Source organism: Pogoniulus pusillus, chromosome 29 (genome assembly GCF_015220805.1).
Source record: "Pogoniulus pusillus isolate bPogPus1 chromosome 29, bPogPus1.pri, whole genome shotgun sequence".
In the NCBI taxonomy this organism is placed as follows: domain Eukaryota; kingdom Metazoa; phylum Chordata; class Aves; order Piciformes; family Lybiidae; genus Pogoniulus; species Pogoniulus pusillus.
The window spans coordinates 12,148,390-12,164,506 of NC_087292.1; the positions used below are offsets into that span (position 1 = coordinate 12,148,390).

At 38.5% G+C, this 16,117-nt stretch overlaps 1 protein-coding gene across 3 annotated transcripts in view; it reads left to right on the forward strand.

The window, feature by feature from the left end:
* GNAS (GNAS complex locus) overlaps window positions 1-16,117 on the forward strand; it is a 156,243-nt gene that overhangs the window by 101,310 nt on the left and 38,816 nt on the right. For all 3 annotated transcript variants that reach the window (XM_064167932.1, XM_064167933.1, XM_064167934.1), the window contains exon 5: window positions 14,623-14,720. In XM_064167932.1, coding sequence (XP_064024002.1) covers window positions 14,623-14,720 — 98 coding nt within the window. The remainder of the gene's footprint in view (window positions 1-14,622; window positions 14,721-16,117) is intronic.

Here is a 16,117-nt window from a genome sequence, read left to right on the forward strand (position 1 = left end):
ATAGAATTTTTACATTGTTACAGATTAATTAAAACTACTTGCAAGAAAAGATAATTTTCTGCAAGTGGCAAAGATAGCCTTATGCTAGTTATGCTTTATATCTAAGGAAATCCTGACTAGCTGCTCTCTCCTACAGTACTCTATTGAGAGAACTAGCAGCTAAAGCATTTCCTACTTAATATACTAATGCAGAAGGGAGAGGGATTTTTAGCAATGTTACCTGTATGTAATGCTGTCTGTTTAGAGTTGTAGAACTTAGTTTTCTCTATTGTTTTCATGGGGAGCTGTAATTCTGATGTTATGAACACATAACTTTCCTCAGTATAGCATTTGATGCTGCTCTTCTCTGCCATAGGAAGGACATAAAGATGGGGAGCAGGAACACTCATGTAGCAAGGACAGATCTTTGAGAGCTCAGAGTATTTACCATACTCTTTTAGAACACAAGGCCATTTTGCTTCCCTTTGAATGCTCATTCATCTTTTCCTAAACATTAATTCAGCAAGGTCTCTAGAAGGCAATGCACTGAATTAGCTCTAGGTCTGTGTCATGTCTTCTCCAACTACAGGAGATCTTCTTTAAAACGAGGCCTCATCTTTCTTTACATGAAGGAGTATTTTAAAGAAAGTTTAAAGTTTAACACCCCAAACTCTGTGTTTATAAGTACACGTGGAACTAGAACTCAGATTTCCTAACAAGGTTCAGTGTAATGTGCACAGCAGAGTGTAGTAAAGGAACCATGTAGAAGACTGACAGTGTGATGATGGTTACAGGGGTCTGGCCCTACATAACTAGGACTCATGGAATTTAGTATTCTGATACTCTTTTCTTAGTCTGCTTCCATCTGTCTGCTTTGCAGTTTGTGACATTTTCTGTAGAGAATATTAGTTTGAATTAAAAATAAAAAACCTACCACCTCTTGTCACCAACCACATGCTATGCCCCTCTACAGCCTTACACTGCCCACAGTGCACCAACCCTCCACCCCACCATGTCACCCACCTCACCACACTGCCCACACCATGCCTCCCACCCCACCCACTTTGGTCACAACAACCCCAAGCAATGCAACAGGCTTGGGGAAGAGTGGGAGCCTGATGGAAAAGGATCTGGGGGTGTTGGTGGATGGCTGGCTGAACATGAGTGTGTCCAGATGGCTAAGGCAGCTGACAGCATCCTGGCTTGTATCAAAACCAGTGTGTCTAGCTGGAGTAGGGAGATGATTGTGCTACTGTACTCGGACCTGGTGAGGCCACAGCTTGGGTGCTGTGTTTAGTTATGGGTGCCACAGTATAGAAAAGACATCGAGGTCCTGGAGTGTGTCCAGAGAAGAGCAATGAGGTGAGGGGTTTGAAGGGCATGGCATACAAGGAGAAGATGAGGGATCAGGGGTTATTAGTCTAGAGAAGAGAAGGCTAAGGAGAGATCTTAGTGCTCTCTACACCTACCTGAAAGGAGTGAGGCTGGTATTGTTCTCTTCTCCCAAGTAACTAGTGATAGGACAAGAGGAAATGGGTTTAAGTTGTGCCAGGGAAGGTTTAGATTGGACAATACTGAGAGAGTGGTTAGGCATCGGAACAGGCTGCCCAGGGAGGTGGTGAAGTCTCTCCATTCCTGGAGGTGTTCAAGAAGCATGTAGTCCTTCAGGATATAGGTAGTGGTCGTGGTAACTGGGTTGGGGTTGGACTCAGTGATCTTGGAAGCCTTTTCCAAGCTTAATAACTCTGTGGTTCCAAATTTTCTTCATTTCCAGTACCAGCTAAGAACAGTGGCCTTTTTTTGCTCACTCTCCCAGCAAACAAAAGGAAATGCTCTTGTTCTGTGAACATTTGTCTTTCTATGATGAACCAATTTGAACCAAGTTGCCAAAACAAGCTTTTATTTAGGGTCACAGTCCCTTTATAATTCCCTGGTTTAAGCGAAATATTCAAAATAGCAGAACAATATTTACAGCTGCCTATTTTTAATTGATCTGGACTCAGCTGAGGAAGATGACTCTTGAAAAGACTGCAATAGCTTCAGAAAGATCATATTCAAAAAGTAGCAAAATCAGAATATTAGCTTTTGAAATGCAGAATAACTGGGGAATGATTCCAGCCTGTGACTCTTTAGATCTAGGAAAATTCATCATTAGAAGAGATGTGATCTTTTTAGGGTGTTGGTGAAATTGCCTGCAGGTTTTTTGGTCCCTGTTTATTTTTTAATACACTGCTCCATTGTAGCTATTTTGAATCTCCCACTACCATGTTGCTGAATAGTTTTATTATGGTTTCTAAGTGATGTCCTTGAGGCTCAGCTCTACCACATACTGGCTTCAGCCTCAAAGCTAACTTAGCATCTCCTCTGCCCACAGCCATTCCTTCCTTCTCCTCCACGCCATGATGTGCCACCCTCACTTGCACCAAAAAAACCTCCACTGGGTCCCCAGCGTAAATCAGACTATTGAACAGATCCAGGTTAAAAATAACCGTGGTAACCCTTACTCCTCTGTTCTTTTTTGGGGAGGTTATTTTTACAGGGATCAGTTTTAAGGGCTGGTTTACAAATGGCATGGCCCTTAGGCAGTGTCGCACAAATTGTGTGATATGTTAATGTGCACTGGGGTCAGAGGTGAGGTGTGAGGTCCTTAAAATGGCTTTGACACCAAAGTTTTCAAGAAGATAATGAGAATACACAGTAAGAAAAGATGTGAAGTGGGTTCTCTTTGCTGCCAAAAGTGTTCCTTTATTATGTAGGCAACTGTGGAAAATGATCTGTCCCTATAGATAGTCACCCTGATATGCATGATAGATACATGATGGAGGAAGAAGAGAGCTATTCTGGTTTGGCAGCATCACTAACTTTGTAGTGTAATAGCAAATGTAATCAGTCTAATGGGGGCATTTCCCATGAGGCTATCTCAGGTATCAGATTTTCGGGTGTGGAAGCAGACAAAATGTTTTCTCTGTGTATACTTGTGGGAAGATGGGAATTAAAGCCTGATTTTTTGGGTGTCTGGGTAATACTGTATGCAATTTGACTAGTTGTTGCAGCCAGAAAAACTGAGGTTCTTGCTTATTCTAGTCCAGATTCCCTGTGGATTTGAGCAAGTCATGTTGATGTCCTATATAGTTTTAAAAAAATAGTTATTTTTTAAATGCTCTATCTACGTTGTTATCTGTAAAACAGTGACAGTACACGTGTCTTGGAGGTGCATCTTCAGGTGCCAAATTGGTAGATGATGTGAATTTGTGAAGTGTTTTTGACTCAAAAATGTTAATGTGTTAGCAAAAAGGAATGGGGAATATTACAGATGGTTTTGTAAACATAATGTGGTTCTAGATCCCTGAAATAATCTTTACTTACTCTTTTTTAAGTCCCCGTTATCTTATCTACACAGCACAGCTCCCTCTAAGTGGACTGCTAGGTAATCCAATTGAGCTTGCCTAATCAGAGTTTAACAGGACTTAAATAAAGCTGGTTTTCCTATCTTTTAATAACAGAAATAAATTCGTGAGTACAGATTAATTAAAGAGTTCTTTTGAAGCCTTCTCTTAGTATAGAGACTCAAAGGCAGGCAGCCACTGAAATTTCTGTTTCTCATAATTAAAACAAGCAGAACTAGTAATGATTTGCAAATGAATCTCCTGAAACCTCTGGGTTTTGTCCATGTGGATAGGTGCCTGATATGAATATTTTATTATCATGAATCAATAGCTAGCAAGTTCTGATATTGCCAACCTGTTTAATGAAAGCGACATTTTTTTCTTATTGTTTTTCCTTTTCAGCTTCAGTGTGCAGTATCTTAAGTTCCTTGTGGTCCCTTCCAACCCTGATCGATTCTAGGATCCTAAGTTTTACTTAGGCTGTGCATTTTATTAAGAAATATTATGTTAACACAATGAATACTTTGAATGAAAATACATTGAGTGTAAGCATAAAGCAGTATCTCACTTATTTGCTGACTAGGCTTTGCTAAGTAAAAGCAAATACTATTGCAAAACTCAGCCTTTAAGTTCCCAAGCAGATTTCTGATGGGCACCTTTTGTGATGCAGTTGTCGCAGTAATTTTTACCAGGAATGAAGAGCTTTGGGATGTGCAGGGATACCCTGGTACTCCCATGTGGCCCATGTAGCTGTGCTTGGGAGCATCTGCCCGTAGTGCATGGTGGAGAGGCTGTGGCAGCCCAGGTTGTGAATGCTGTGGCTTGAGGTGTCTGTGCCCCTTAGCAGCTGGGAGGTGATTTCAGTGCAAACAGCTTTTCAACACCTTGCGCTTTACTGGTTCTCATTCTTCTGGTTCACAAAATAAAGTCTTCAGCTCTTCTGCAAAGGGTTTTTTTTTTTATTTCCAGGGAAGAACTTGATTTTTCTTTTTAATCTATAGTATTTTAAATAAAATATCTAATTAGAAACTGTGCATGCTTTAAGTAATAAGCTTTAGTATGGGAAGTTCTTTCTTTTTTACATCTAAGTGTAAAGCTATTGAAGTAAAAACTATTTGTGCTCTGTGTGTTTTGACTGCTAAAGTTTTCCAGAAATCAAAGCACTGACTGGGAACCTGGGCTTTTATGAAGTGAAAAAACTATTTGTAGCATCCTGTAGAAAAATTAATTGCTGTGGTCTATTTAGTTTGCTATACCATTCAGATGTTAAAAATAGGTTAATTTCATATTAAAACTGGAAAAAAGAAAATTTGCTTATATCCATTTATACAATAGTCATCTGTTTTGAAAAAGTAGCACAGACTGCATATCAGGCATTAATATATTTCATGGATGCCAACTACTAAGTGTGACGTTTGAGAAATACCAATTTAAGTATTTTGCAGTAGGTTTGATTTTGATAATTTATGTCTGCAGTTCATATTTTAACTTGGTGAAAGTTGCATGCTTTCATTGATTTGTCTGTTTTCCTCAAATATAGGTTAAGTCCCCTAGTTTTTACCTTGGGTTAGAGTTTCTTTCCAAGCTTTAGTTTTTAGGAAGAAGCTTGAGAATTCATTTTACTGAAGAAAGGAAAAAGCTATCAACTAACAGCATCTGTCAGTAGGAGGAATTTCATAAACTGTTAAGCCTGTATTTAGTAAAATTACATATTTAGGCCAGTCTTTAAAAAGAACAGTAATATTACAGTGCCTTGACTTTAAATATAGGCTAAATCATGAGTACATCTGTATTTAAACAAGAAGGGAAAAAAGTCAGTCTCCCTTCTGACTTCCATGAACAGAAATGGGATGAAGTGTAAGAGCTAAGCAGCTTTGCTAATTAGCATTGGTATTCTATACAGTGATTAGTCTCTTGATTTGTTTGCTGAAGTATTTCTTGCTATACCTGATTTGATTTTTAAATATGGCAACATCGGTAGGAACAACTTTTGTCCCACCCTCTGGTAATCCAGATTTATTGGCAGAAACAGCAGTATCTAACTGCAGAGAAAATGAGGATACTATTACTTCTTGTGCTTCAGTTTATATGCAATAAAATAAAACATACTATGCATATGAGGTGAGGCTGTCTTGGGCTAGAAAATTAAAGGAATGTGCCTTTTGGATTCTGCAGTGCTTTCACTGAGGTGTTTATGCAGTTCTGTTGAAAGCCCCTAAAATATCTCCTTAAATTGGAGCATCTAGAATCCAGACATTGACATTATCTACACAGTTTTTCTGTAGTGCAGTTGTTTTATAGTACCAAAAAACACCCAGTGCTTTGCTTTATTATTGATTTGTTTAGCATTTAAAATAAATGCCAATGCTTTATTTTTCACTTGTGCTTTTTATCCAGTAAATTCCCTCTGTATTTATAAGTTCATAAGTTCATGTTTAGAAATTCATTTGAAGAAATTGTGACTGTATTTCTCTTGATAGATCTTAGTTTTCCTCAGAGCAATCTTAAAGAACAAGAACAGATTAATTCAATTTCTGTTTAAATAGAAGAGCTGTCAGTTGAATTAAACAGGATATAGGCATAAATTGAATATAGAAATTCTTCAGCATTTTCTGGTTTTAATCACAGTAAGAGATTATCACAAAGTACTGGTGTGTGCATAGATGGTGAATGCGGGGAAGGCTGTCGATGTAGTCTACGCAGACTTCAGCAAAGTCTTTGACACAGTCTGCCACAATAAGCTTCTGGCAGAGCTGGCATCTTTTGGCTTGGACAGATTGACTTTGATATGGTCAAGAACTGGCTGGAAGGCTGGGCCAAGAGAGTGGTAGTGAATGGTGCTGCAGCCAGTCACTAGAGGTGTGCCACAGGGACCAGTGCTGAGCCCAATCCTGTTACTGATGTTCCAAACAAGGGAATTGAGTCCATCAGTAAGTTTACAGGTGACACCAAGTTAGGAGCAGGTGTCAACGTGTGGAGGGTAGAAGGGCACTGAAGAGGGACCTTGACAGGCTAGATGGGTGACAGGCAGTGGGATGAGATTTAACAATGCTAAGTGCAGGGTTCTACACTTCGTCCACAACAATGCCAAGCAGGCTGGGAACAGAGTGGCTGGAGAGCAGTGGAGCAGAAAGGGACCTGGGTGTGCTGGTAGTAGATAGTAGCTGAACATGAGCCAGGAGGGTGATGAAGCTAGTGAGGAGCCTGGAGCACAAGCCCAGTGAGGAACAGCTGAGGGAGCTGGGGTAGTTTAACCTGAAGAGAAGGCTCAGGGGTGAGCTCATTGCTGTCTACAACTACCTGAAGGGAGATTGTAGCCAGGTGGAGTTGGTCTCTTCTCCCAGGCAACCAGCAACAGAACAAGGGGACACAGTTTCAAATTGTGCCAGGGGAGGTCTAGGCTGAATGTTAGGAGGAAGTTCTTCACAGGGAGAGTGATTGGCATTGGAATGGGCTGCCCAGGGAGGTGGTGGAGGCACCGTCCCTGGAGGTCTTCAAGTAAAGACTGGATGAGGCACTTAGTGCCATGGTCTGGTTGATTGACTAGGGCTGGGTAATAGGTTGGCCTGGATGATCTTGGAGATCTCTTCCAACCTGGTTGATTCTATGAAATAAAATTTTACCAGTGAGCCCATCTGGTAATGCAGTGAGTTGAGAAGAGTTTCTGAAGGGCTGTATGCAGACTAAGCAATACATAAATGTACTGATTACCCTCTGGACATGTTTTTTGAGTGTACAATTAAAAGTGCCTTGGGACATACTATGATGTACAAAGACTTGGAAATGTGATGGTAAACATGCTTCTAAACATGACTTTGGTATTTTAATTTACATCATGTCATCAGAGTATAGGATGAACTTGGATGAGCATGAAAGTAAAAAAGCTAAAAAGAAAAAAGTGATAAATGTTGTGATCTATTTTATATTTTGATTCTGTGGAATACTCTGCTCTTTTTACATATCCTTCAGTTCTAAATTTAAAGCTGTTTTTCTTTATTCCAGTACCAAATACTGTGGCATGGCTGAGTTGTGCGAAGTTACTTTTCCACAAGCAGCCATTTGTGACTTCCCGACAGGGAGACTCTTACATGGAGCAGAGCAACAGGGAGTGTTATGAACTTTACGGTAGAAGGGAGTGTTATGAAGTGTGTGAAGTTACGATGGAATTTAAAAAACATGTCAGGTCCTAAATCTTGAGAGAGATCCACAAGCATAGACCTTTTCCCTTGTCAAACTCGAATGGAAGTTGGCAAGAGGTCGCGTGGGAATGAATATGTGAGGATGAACAGGTATTTGCTTGTATATGTGTGCTGTGTGTGACTCTGAGTTTTGATCTTGCCACAGACCTGTTTCGCCTGTAGCAGACTGAAGCTGTTAAAGGTGGCATCTGTTCTGTTAGAGTCCTGATGGTCAGAGAACAAGCATGTTGTCAGGAACTTCAGTTTGCCTTTGGAGTGTACAGGACATTTCTTTAGTGGTCCAGTAAAAACTAAGGCGTGAATTGCCCTCTTTCCATGTGTGAGCATACTCTGAAGAAGCAGAGAAACGTGATTGCTCTGTATAAAATTGCAGAGGAATCTTGACAAAATGGAGTCTACATCTGCCAACTTCCACCTTAGTGCTTTTGCCAGAAGTGAGTGCTTCTCCCTAATGAACATGATATGCTTCAAATAGGAGTTGTGTGAAAGGATTAAATCTGAGTCGTGTTCTAGTGTCTGCAGATTAAGCTTCTGTGGCGATTAAGGTTCTTGTGAAAGGAGAAATAAAAAGGAAGTAGTCTGATGCTTTGCTGCAAGGCCTTTTAACAAAGGCACTTTGTAGATCATGGATATGGAATGGTGTGTTGGTACATTTCTCAAATACTGTGGTGTTTTGAAACTCTTTAACCAAGGAGAAAAATAAAAGTTCAAACTTCGTGGGAGCACCTTATATAAAATTCCCTTTCCCATTGTCCGTTCTTTGCCACCACATCCAGTTATGAAGACACCCTAAGCTAAACATATTCCAGCATTGTTCTTCTTTTCTGAGCATGAAAAACTATTGATAATGAGGTGTGAATCCTTGCTGAAAATATTTCTGACTCAATTATGGGAAGTGCTGAGTACTCTGGCCTCTCCCAAAGAGTTTTGTAGTCAGCTCTGGACACGTGCCAGTAACTGGAGAATATCTTCAACTATTTGTAGGTATGTGTTTCCTTTGTGATATCATCGACATATTCTCCCTAAAATAGCAAGCAATAATTAACACTTGTTCACACCATTAGGAATGCAGATGTTTCCCTATTCAAGTAAGTGGCTTATTAAACTGTCTGATTTGACAAATTTAACACTTTCTAGTATCCCTGCCCCAACACAGGGAGAATGAAAAGATGCCATCAATTTCCTTCTCTGCGTGACCTTTACAGTCAGTAGTAATCACATAATTTTGGATATGAACAATGAAAAAGAAATCTATGTGTTGTGTATTTACCTATCCTGGAAGGAGAAAATCAACTTGTGCAGTTTGCCTTGGAATACACTGTGCTGCTCAGCCGTCCAGTGACCATGTGGTTCATGTTCTGATGCAGTTTTAGTGGAATGCAGCAGAAGTGCTGGACAGTCATGAAAACAAAGTTCATGTGCAGAGTAGGTTTGTAGAGCGGTTTGAAACCAGTGGTCAATGTTATTTTTACAAGTTGAACACATCAGGAAGCAAATGTCCTCCAAGAGACAATTTTACAGTTAGGAGTTGGTTTGGTTTGACCTTTAATCATTAGGTTTGTAAGCGGATGACCTATTTGAAACTCTTATTATGAAATGTGCAACTCCATGGGACAGTGAACTTTGCCCAGGAACTGAATCCCAGTTCTAACCACAACATTGTGTAATGGTCGTACACACCTTTCGGTAGGCAAGGGATTTTTACAGTGGCATTTGCTTCTGCTGGAATTAGTAAATAAACTGTTCTAATGACAGATCCACCCTAGATTGTATTTCACAAAGAAAAGGTAATGTTGCATGTCCATGCTAAGGTTCCTGTGCACATGGTGTTGTAGTGGCAAGAACTGTGCTAATGTTGGTCCCTGCCAACATCCTAATATCTATAAAACATTGCTTCATAAGCATTTTTTTTAAGTCTCTTGAGTATTTATATATCTGGAGGGAACAAAACCTTGCAGACTGTATGTCCAGTTCTTCTCTCTCATTTTCTACTCATATTTTATCCTTTTAGAATGCCTCTGAAAAGCTGATACTGGTTCCTTTATTTTTTTCCCAGGCTGGAATTTATGTCTTGAGAATTATTATTTTGAACAACCGAAGTGCTCAACCTCCAAGTTCTTTAACAGTTTCTCTGATTTGAGTCTTAAACTCACTGTTTACCTGCCATCACTTACATAATTTGCTGGAATCTTCTAATGCAAGTAGGTTTTAAACTTGCTTAGATTCTGCATTGCCCCTTTTCTAATCCAGAACTGTCAGTCAGCTCTTTCTGAAACAAAGTGGTCTTTTCCAAGCACCTCTTTCATGTGATCATTTCGGCTGATGGGTTGTTTCTCTAGAGGTCTGCGTAGGTTCCTGTAGGTGAATACAAGCAATTTACAGGTGTTGCCTATTGACTGGTTGTATTGGGAGGCTTTGAGCAAGTGAAGGAACTATCATCTAATAAATAAAACATAACAGAAATACATTTCTAGGGCTTTTTAAGTACCATGCTATTACAGTGTGATGAGAGGTGAGGTCCTCACCATCAGCAGGTCATGGTCTTTGCTACTTCAGTTAACTAAGTAAGACCAGAAGTTTACTCACTGGCTTTTCTCAGAGTTTTTGATAGTTTCACAGAAACATAGCCTTTAAGTTAGGGATTGTGCTCAGAATTCCAACTATGCCTCTGCCCCGCCTGAACACATTCAAAGTCAAGCCTTGTTTGTTCTGTTCAGATTTGTGTTAAAGCTGCCATCCTTGTGTGTTCTACTGAAGAATTTCTCCCTTTTTAGGGTCATGGTAGTGCTCTGAAAAGTGTAAAGTCTGGTCTCATGGTAAATGCTGCAATCTTGACATAAAACTTAGGAAGAGATCACTTCTCACCTTCCTTGGTGATGCCATGCTGTCATCACTTCTGTTGACTTTTGTTGCTTTGCACAGCTTCAGCTATACAGCTTAAACAGGATCCTGGGTGTGTATTGTTTAACTGCAGCATTTCTTTTTTTTTAAGTGGAAAATATCAAACACTTTTCTTTTTTCAGTTTCAAATAGGCATAGGGCAAGAATGGATAATATGACTGTACTTAACAAATACCATGTGTATCATTTGGAACCTAGCATTTAAATCTTGTTTATTGTGGGATGTCATCTCAACGCAAATTGTTATTTAGTATTATTGTTTATTTTAGCTGTTTTGTTAGGAGTTCCATTTTATAGTACAAGAGAAACCTGTGTTGATGCTGCTGTAGAGTCTGTTATATTAGAATGTGCCAGCAAATGAATCAGTGTTGTGGAAACAAGAACCAGACATGTAAGGACTAGTTTTCTGGCTATTTCTTTCCAGGAAACTTGCCTGCTACTTTTAGTTAATTTGTTTCCTAACTAATTATTTTTAGAGATCTCATACAAATTATAGCTATTTAACTCCAAAAAAACCAACCAACCCTACTGCTAACTTGATTTTTTTCTAGAGGCCTCTAAAGCCCCAGTTTTACCTAAATACATAACAAATCTTGTGGTTTTACTTGCCTTCCCAGAGAGCAGCCCCAGGCTACATTCCATGACTCAAATGGGATGCTGAGGATTTCTTATGTTAGTCTTTTTCTTAAATATTATTTCAGAATTGTGGTTAGTGTAGGTGTATTAGGGAGGAGGGAGAATCTGTTATTTTTTTGCAGCTAGCTACTATGTCTTAATTCAAAAATCAGTCACTAATATATGTAGACTTCTTAATAAAGCAAAGGTGGAACTCTACAAGCCTGGTTCTGGCTTTTCTTTGGTGGACACCTTTCTAATTTAGAGTTGTGCAAGCTGAGTCAGCATTAGTCCTCAAATGTGTGAGGATATGGTTGATGTGGCTTAAAAAAGAAGGTTGTTTATTAATAAAAAGCCTTCATATTTGGCTGTCATAAATCATGTAGCTCAGTTTTAAAAACAAAATCTACTAAATCGAACAATAAAAGAAGATGGAAAAAAAAAACACCTTCAAAATCCTCCAGTGTCTCGGTATAATAATCTATTACTCATTATTATGCATTTTGAAATGCCAGTAAAAAGTTCAAAGAATGTGGCTTAACTGTCCTTGTGGGATGGAAAAAGAATTTAATAACCATATTGGAAAGATTGCATAAGTATTGCTGGTTATAGTTCAGATTAGTAAGACAGGCATAAGGGCAATATTAAGTATTTTATTGCTAATTTGGCCTAACAAAGAACAAACACTGATTGTTATCCTGTTACTGTAATCCACATCTTTTAGAAGTTAAGGACTGCCCTCAAAGTATAGGGAGGACTCTTCTGAACAATATTTAATTGTTCTGTTAAACTAAATCCTAGGCTTTTTATTATCAATGTGTTTATGCTAGGGCTGGGAACTGGATTTACTTTTCATCCCACTTTAAGAGTCAGATTGCAGAAACTGCTCCAAAGGTTACTTCACAAGGTATGATGGAGTTTGAAAATTGTTTGAAGTAATTGCTTTAATCAGTTCTCTGCCAGAATGTCATAGTTATAGTGAGGAACAGTTAAGGAGGAAGGATTTCTGCACACAAAACTGAGACAGAGTTTTACTGTGCTGCAACTTTCCATTTCTTAAGGCACTGCTTGTCTTCATGGTTAACTGTACCTTTGTAGCAGATGAAGAAATTCTGTTTTACTGCATTTTCTGTAAAATTTGCTAATTACTCATATACTGTAATGGAGGATCAAGTGAGTGTTTGGGGGTATATTTGGAGATGGTTGACTTGGCAGATGCTGAAGTAGATGGCTATTTTAGAATTATATGTTGCCAAATAATTAACTGAAGTCTGGTGTAAGATACCTTGATTAGGTGAGAAATGTAAATGATATGCATTCATTTGAATCAGCTGCTGCTGAGCAAAAAAAATCTCAAAGGATTTTCAATTCCATTTTTCTTTTTCTCACCTCTGTAGTAGTTAGTTGAGCAAGTCATAAATTTTTCTGTATTAGACTATTATTACTTTGAAAAATAAATATATAGAGCCACCCTGATGTGAATTCTATTCAAATATGGTGAGATTCAAGATAATTACCGTTCTGTCCTTTTTCTTCCTATTCCTTTTCGACTTTCCTCACTATGCTGTGATATAGTGGGAGATTGAAGGTAATTGACAGTCCTTCAACTGCAAAAAAAATTAAACCCTTCAAAATGGAAGTATCCAATGAGCATAATTCCAGGAGTGGGAGAAAGGAAAGTGCTGGCCGGAATTAAAATTTTGTGTCATCTTTTACAGTGCTTCACAGCAAATGGTTGTACAATGTACAAATACTAAAAATCAAGTAAAAGGAAGAAATTTAACTGGTCTTTTTGCTCAGGGGGGAACAAACTGAAAAGATACATCGACTACTACATATAAACTTTGTAGTCTTTTTAGAAGACACTGGAACATTTTACCATAGACAGTTTTTTAGATGCATAGTGTGCATTTACTCTATAGTTTGTGTGTGCAGCTCTTTCAATGGTTGATGATCAAAATCCCATGATCATGTAATCACATATGAGTTTCATACCTGCTAAAAAGAGGATGATCTGAAAATCTACATCATTAAATTTACTTCTAAGACACTGTTCTGTATCTGTAAGGTACCACTTAAAGTCTATTCTGTGCTGGTACAGTTTAGGTGTGTTAACATTCTGGTGGGAAAATTACTTTTTAATTTTTTTTTTCAAGTGAGACCTTGAAAGTCACATTTGGCTGTGACCCCTGTCTTTGTACTAAATTGATAGTAAAAGAACGTGAGAGCCTGATAGCCCAAGAGAGGGAGTGATTCCAAAGTTTAAGTTAATGGAAGAACCTTGAAGCAGTAAAGTGGCTACTTAAAATATTCAATTATTCTATATTATTTTTCTTTAAAATACTTCCACTTAAAGCAGGAGGAGTCAAGGGATAAATCGGATATATATAAAGCAACTTTTTAAAAGATCATGTCCTGTCCTGGATGCAGAAAAGCTGATTTAGAGTGAGTTATCTGAGCCACTTAAAATAAAAATATTTAGTCCAAAACACTTCCCAAGTTCAGAGAGTCATGGTGAGTCCATGCTTGTTGATAAAAGTCGTGCCCACAGTAGTGTGTGTATTTAAGTCAGTGGGCTGCTTCTGTTCTTTCTGGGTCTCTTCAGAGTTCTGATACCAACAGCCAGACACACAGTTATGTCTTCACACACCTCTGTTGGAGCCAAAGGCATCTTTTATATACAAAAAAGAACAGGTTACTGGTTGTGTTTTGTGCTTCTGTTCCAGGTTCAGCATAATGGAAGCCCTGAAGTCTTGGCTGTGTGCTTTTGTGTCTTGTTTTTTTAAGGTTAACACAAAACACGATCTAGCTTTGTGTCATTGTATTGATACCTTTTTACACTGTAAGAGAACAAATTCTGCAAATACGTTGAGATAAGCAAAGTACAGATGTCTGTATAGTTCCCAAAGACCCTCACTAACCTGGAAGTGAAGTAAAACTTAACAATTTGTTACCTTTTAAGTAAGAATTGCTGAAGTAGTGTTTCACTGAAGAAAAAAATAATCCTGTCAGCCAAATAAATAGAAAATGCAGTGGAGTTGTGAATTAACAAATATTACCTAATAGTATTCATTATTAAAAGTAAAAAATGAGTCATAACTAAAGAAAAGCTAACAAGTTTTAAAATATATAGCTGAACTCAATCAAAACAATTGAGGAGCAATTCTTGAAGTGTTACAGAATGTTGAACTCAAAACACCTAAGAAAGCCAGATGAGCTTGCAGTTAGGCTCTGAAAAATGTTTGAAGTTTTAGTTAATATGCTACTGGTTACTGTTCGTTAGTGCAGTACCAAGATAGAATCATTGGATTGTTTCAGTTGAAAGCCTCCAGGGATGGTGACTCCCACTTCCCTGGAAAGTCTTTTCCAATGCTTGACTGTTCTTTCAGTAAAAAAGGTGTTTCCTAGATGTGGCCTGACACAACTTGGGGTCATTTCTTCCCATCCTACTGCTAGTTACGTGGGAGAAGAGTCCAATGTTACCCATTTCCATCTCTCTTCATACATGATCCATTTTGCTAATACTGGTTTTATTCTTTCAGGAGTTTTATGAACATACGAAAACACTTTGGCAAGACGAAGGTGTGAAAGCCTGCTATGAGAGATCTAATGAATATCAACTGATTGATTGTGCACAGTAGTGAGTATTGCTTCTGTTTTGCTCTGTACTGACTGCTACATATAAACATTGTAACTGAATGTTAGTAACAGTGATTCGGATCGTCCTGATGCTTACTTTTCCTTGCCTTGGGAAGGAAATGTATGCTGTGCGGTCAAGTCTTGGTAATAGCCTCTTCAGAGAGGCGGAGGAAAACAGTGTTAAGTTAGACAGTGATATCTGTACTGAAAACCTTGCAAATGCTTCCAAACGGTCTTAATACAGGCAGGGACCTTTAGGCAGTGGACAGTTACACTGTCTTAAAGGTTAGATTTCGTGCTTCTTCCACTTAGACCAGTTCTTTTCCAAATGACAGCTTCAAATAGTGCAGCAAGTTGTATTGAGTTGGGGAAGTAAGTTGGTGTGAAACATGCCCATGTTTATAGCTTTTGTTTAGTGTAGTTTGTTTCTCTGAAAGCAAGAGATGGCAGCAACAATCATGGGCAGCAGCCTGTGATCAGTCCCCGATACTTCTGCTAGTGTGCCTTCATGCACATGTCTGAGTGTGATTCTCTTTTGCTGTTTATGCCACTGTGATAATTAGAGACCGCTCCATGTTTGCAGTTATCACATATTGCGTATTACAGCAAAATAATATGGTTTAGAATTGTTTTATGGCAAGATGTCTGTAATAATTGTGACCATCTGTGTCATTTCTGTTGTACATACTCAAGAACTGCAGGACTTAAACCTGGAATATTAATGGTTAAAAGGGTTCTTTGTTAGTTTATGTTCTCTTTACTTTTTATAGAGAAGCTAAAATAAGGTTTAATGGTCAAGGAAATGCAGGTTTCTCATTTCACAGGATGGTGCAGTTTGCCTATTACTTCATCTCTTAGAAAACATTTGGTGAAACCAAATGTGTAAGGTTTAGGTAGATGTACAGGTAAATTGACAATTAGCTCTGTTTGAAAAGAGACCAGGGAGATAATTTTACTATGACTTGCACAGCTCCAGGTCTTTAGGAGCCTCTTTGAAGTTTTGCCATTGTTTCCAGTGTGAATTTGTTTGATGTGTCTTTTGCAGAAGTGACTAATGTTTGACCATTTGGTGTGGATCTTTTTGCAAGTTCAGTTGCTACAAAATAAAAAACATTGCAGGATTTTAATTTTCTGACAGCTATCCAGTAAATTTTGGCTTCCTGGTTTAAAGCTGATAGAAGTGGGAGAAAAATAGTTTTGTTTCTGGTAGTGTTTAGTTTTCTGTTTGTTTCTGGTCAGTGTTTGTTAATAGTCAGCTACTGTGACAGGAAGAAGTAAATACTGTTAAGCACTAGGGAGGTTTTGTGTTGCCCTATTTTGGAAGAGGATCACGTTTTGTCCTGCTCTGCGTGCACAGAAGTTCTTATCATCCCTGATTGCTAGACATGGACTCATTCA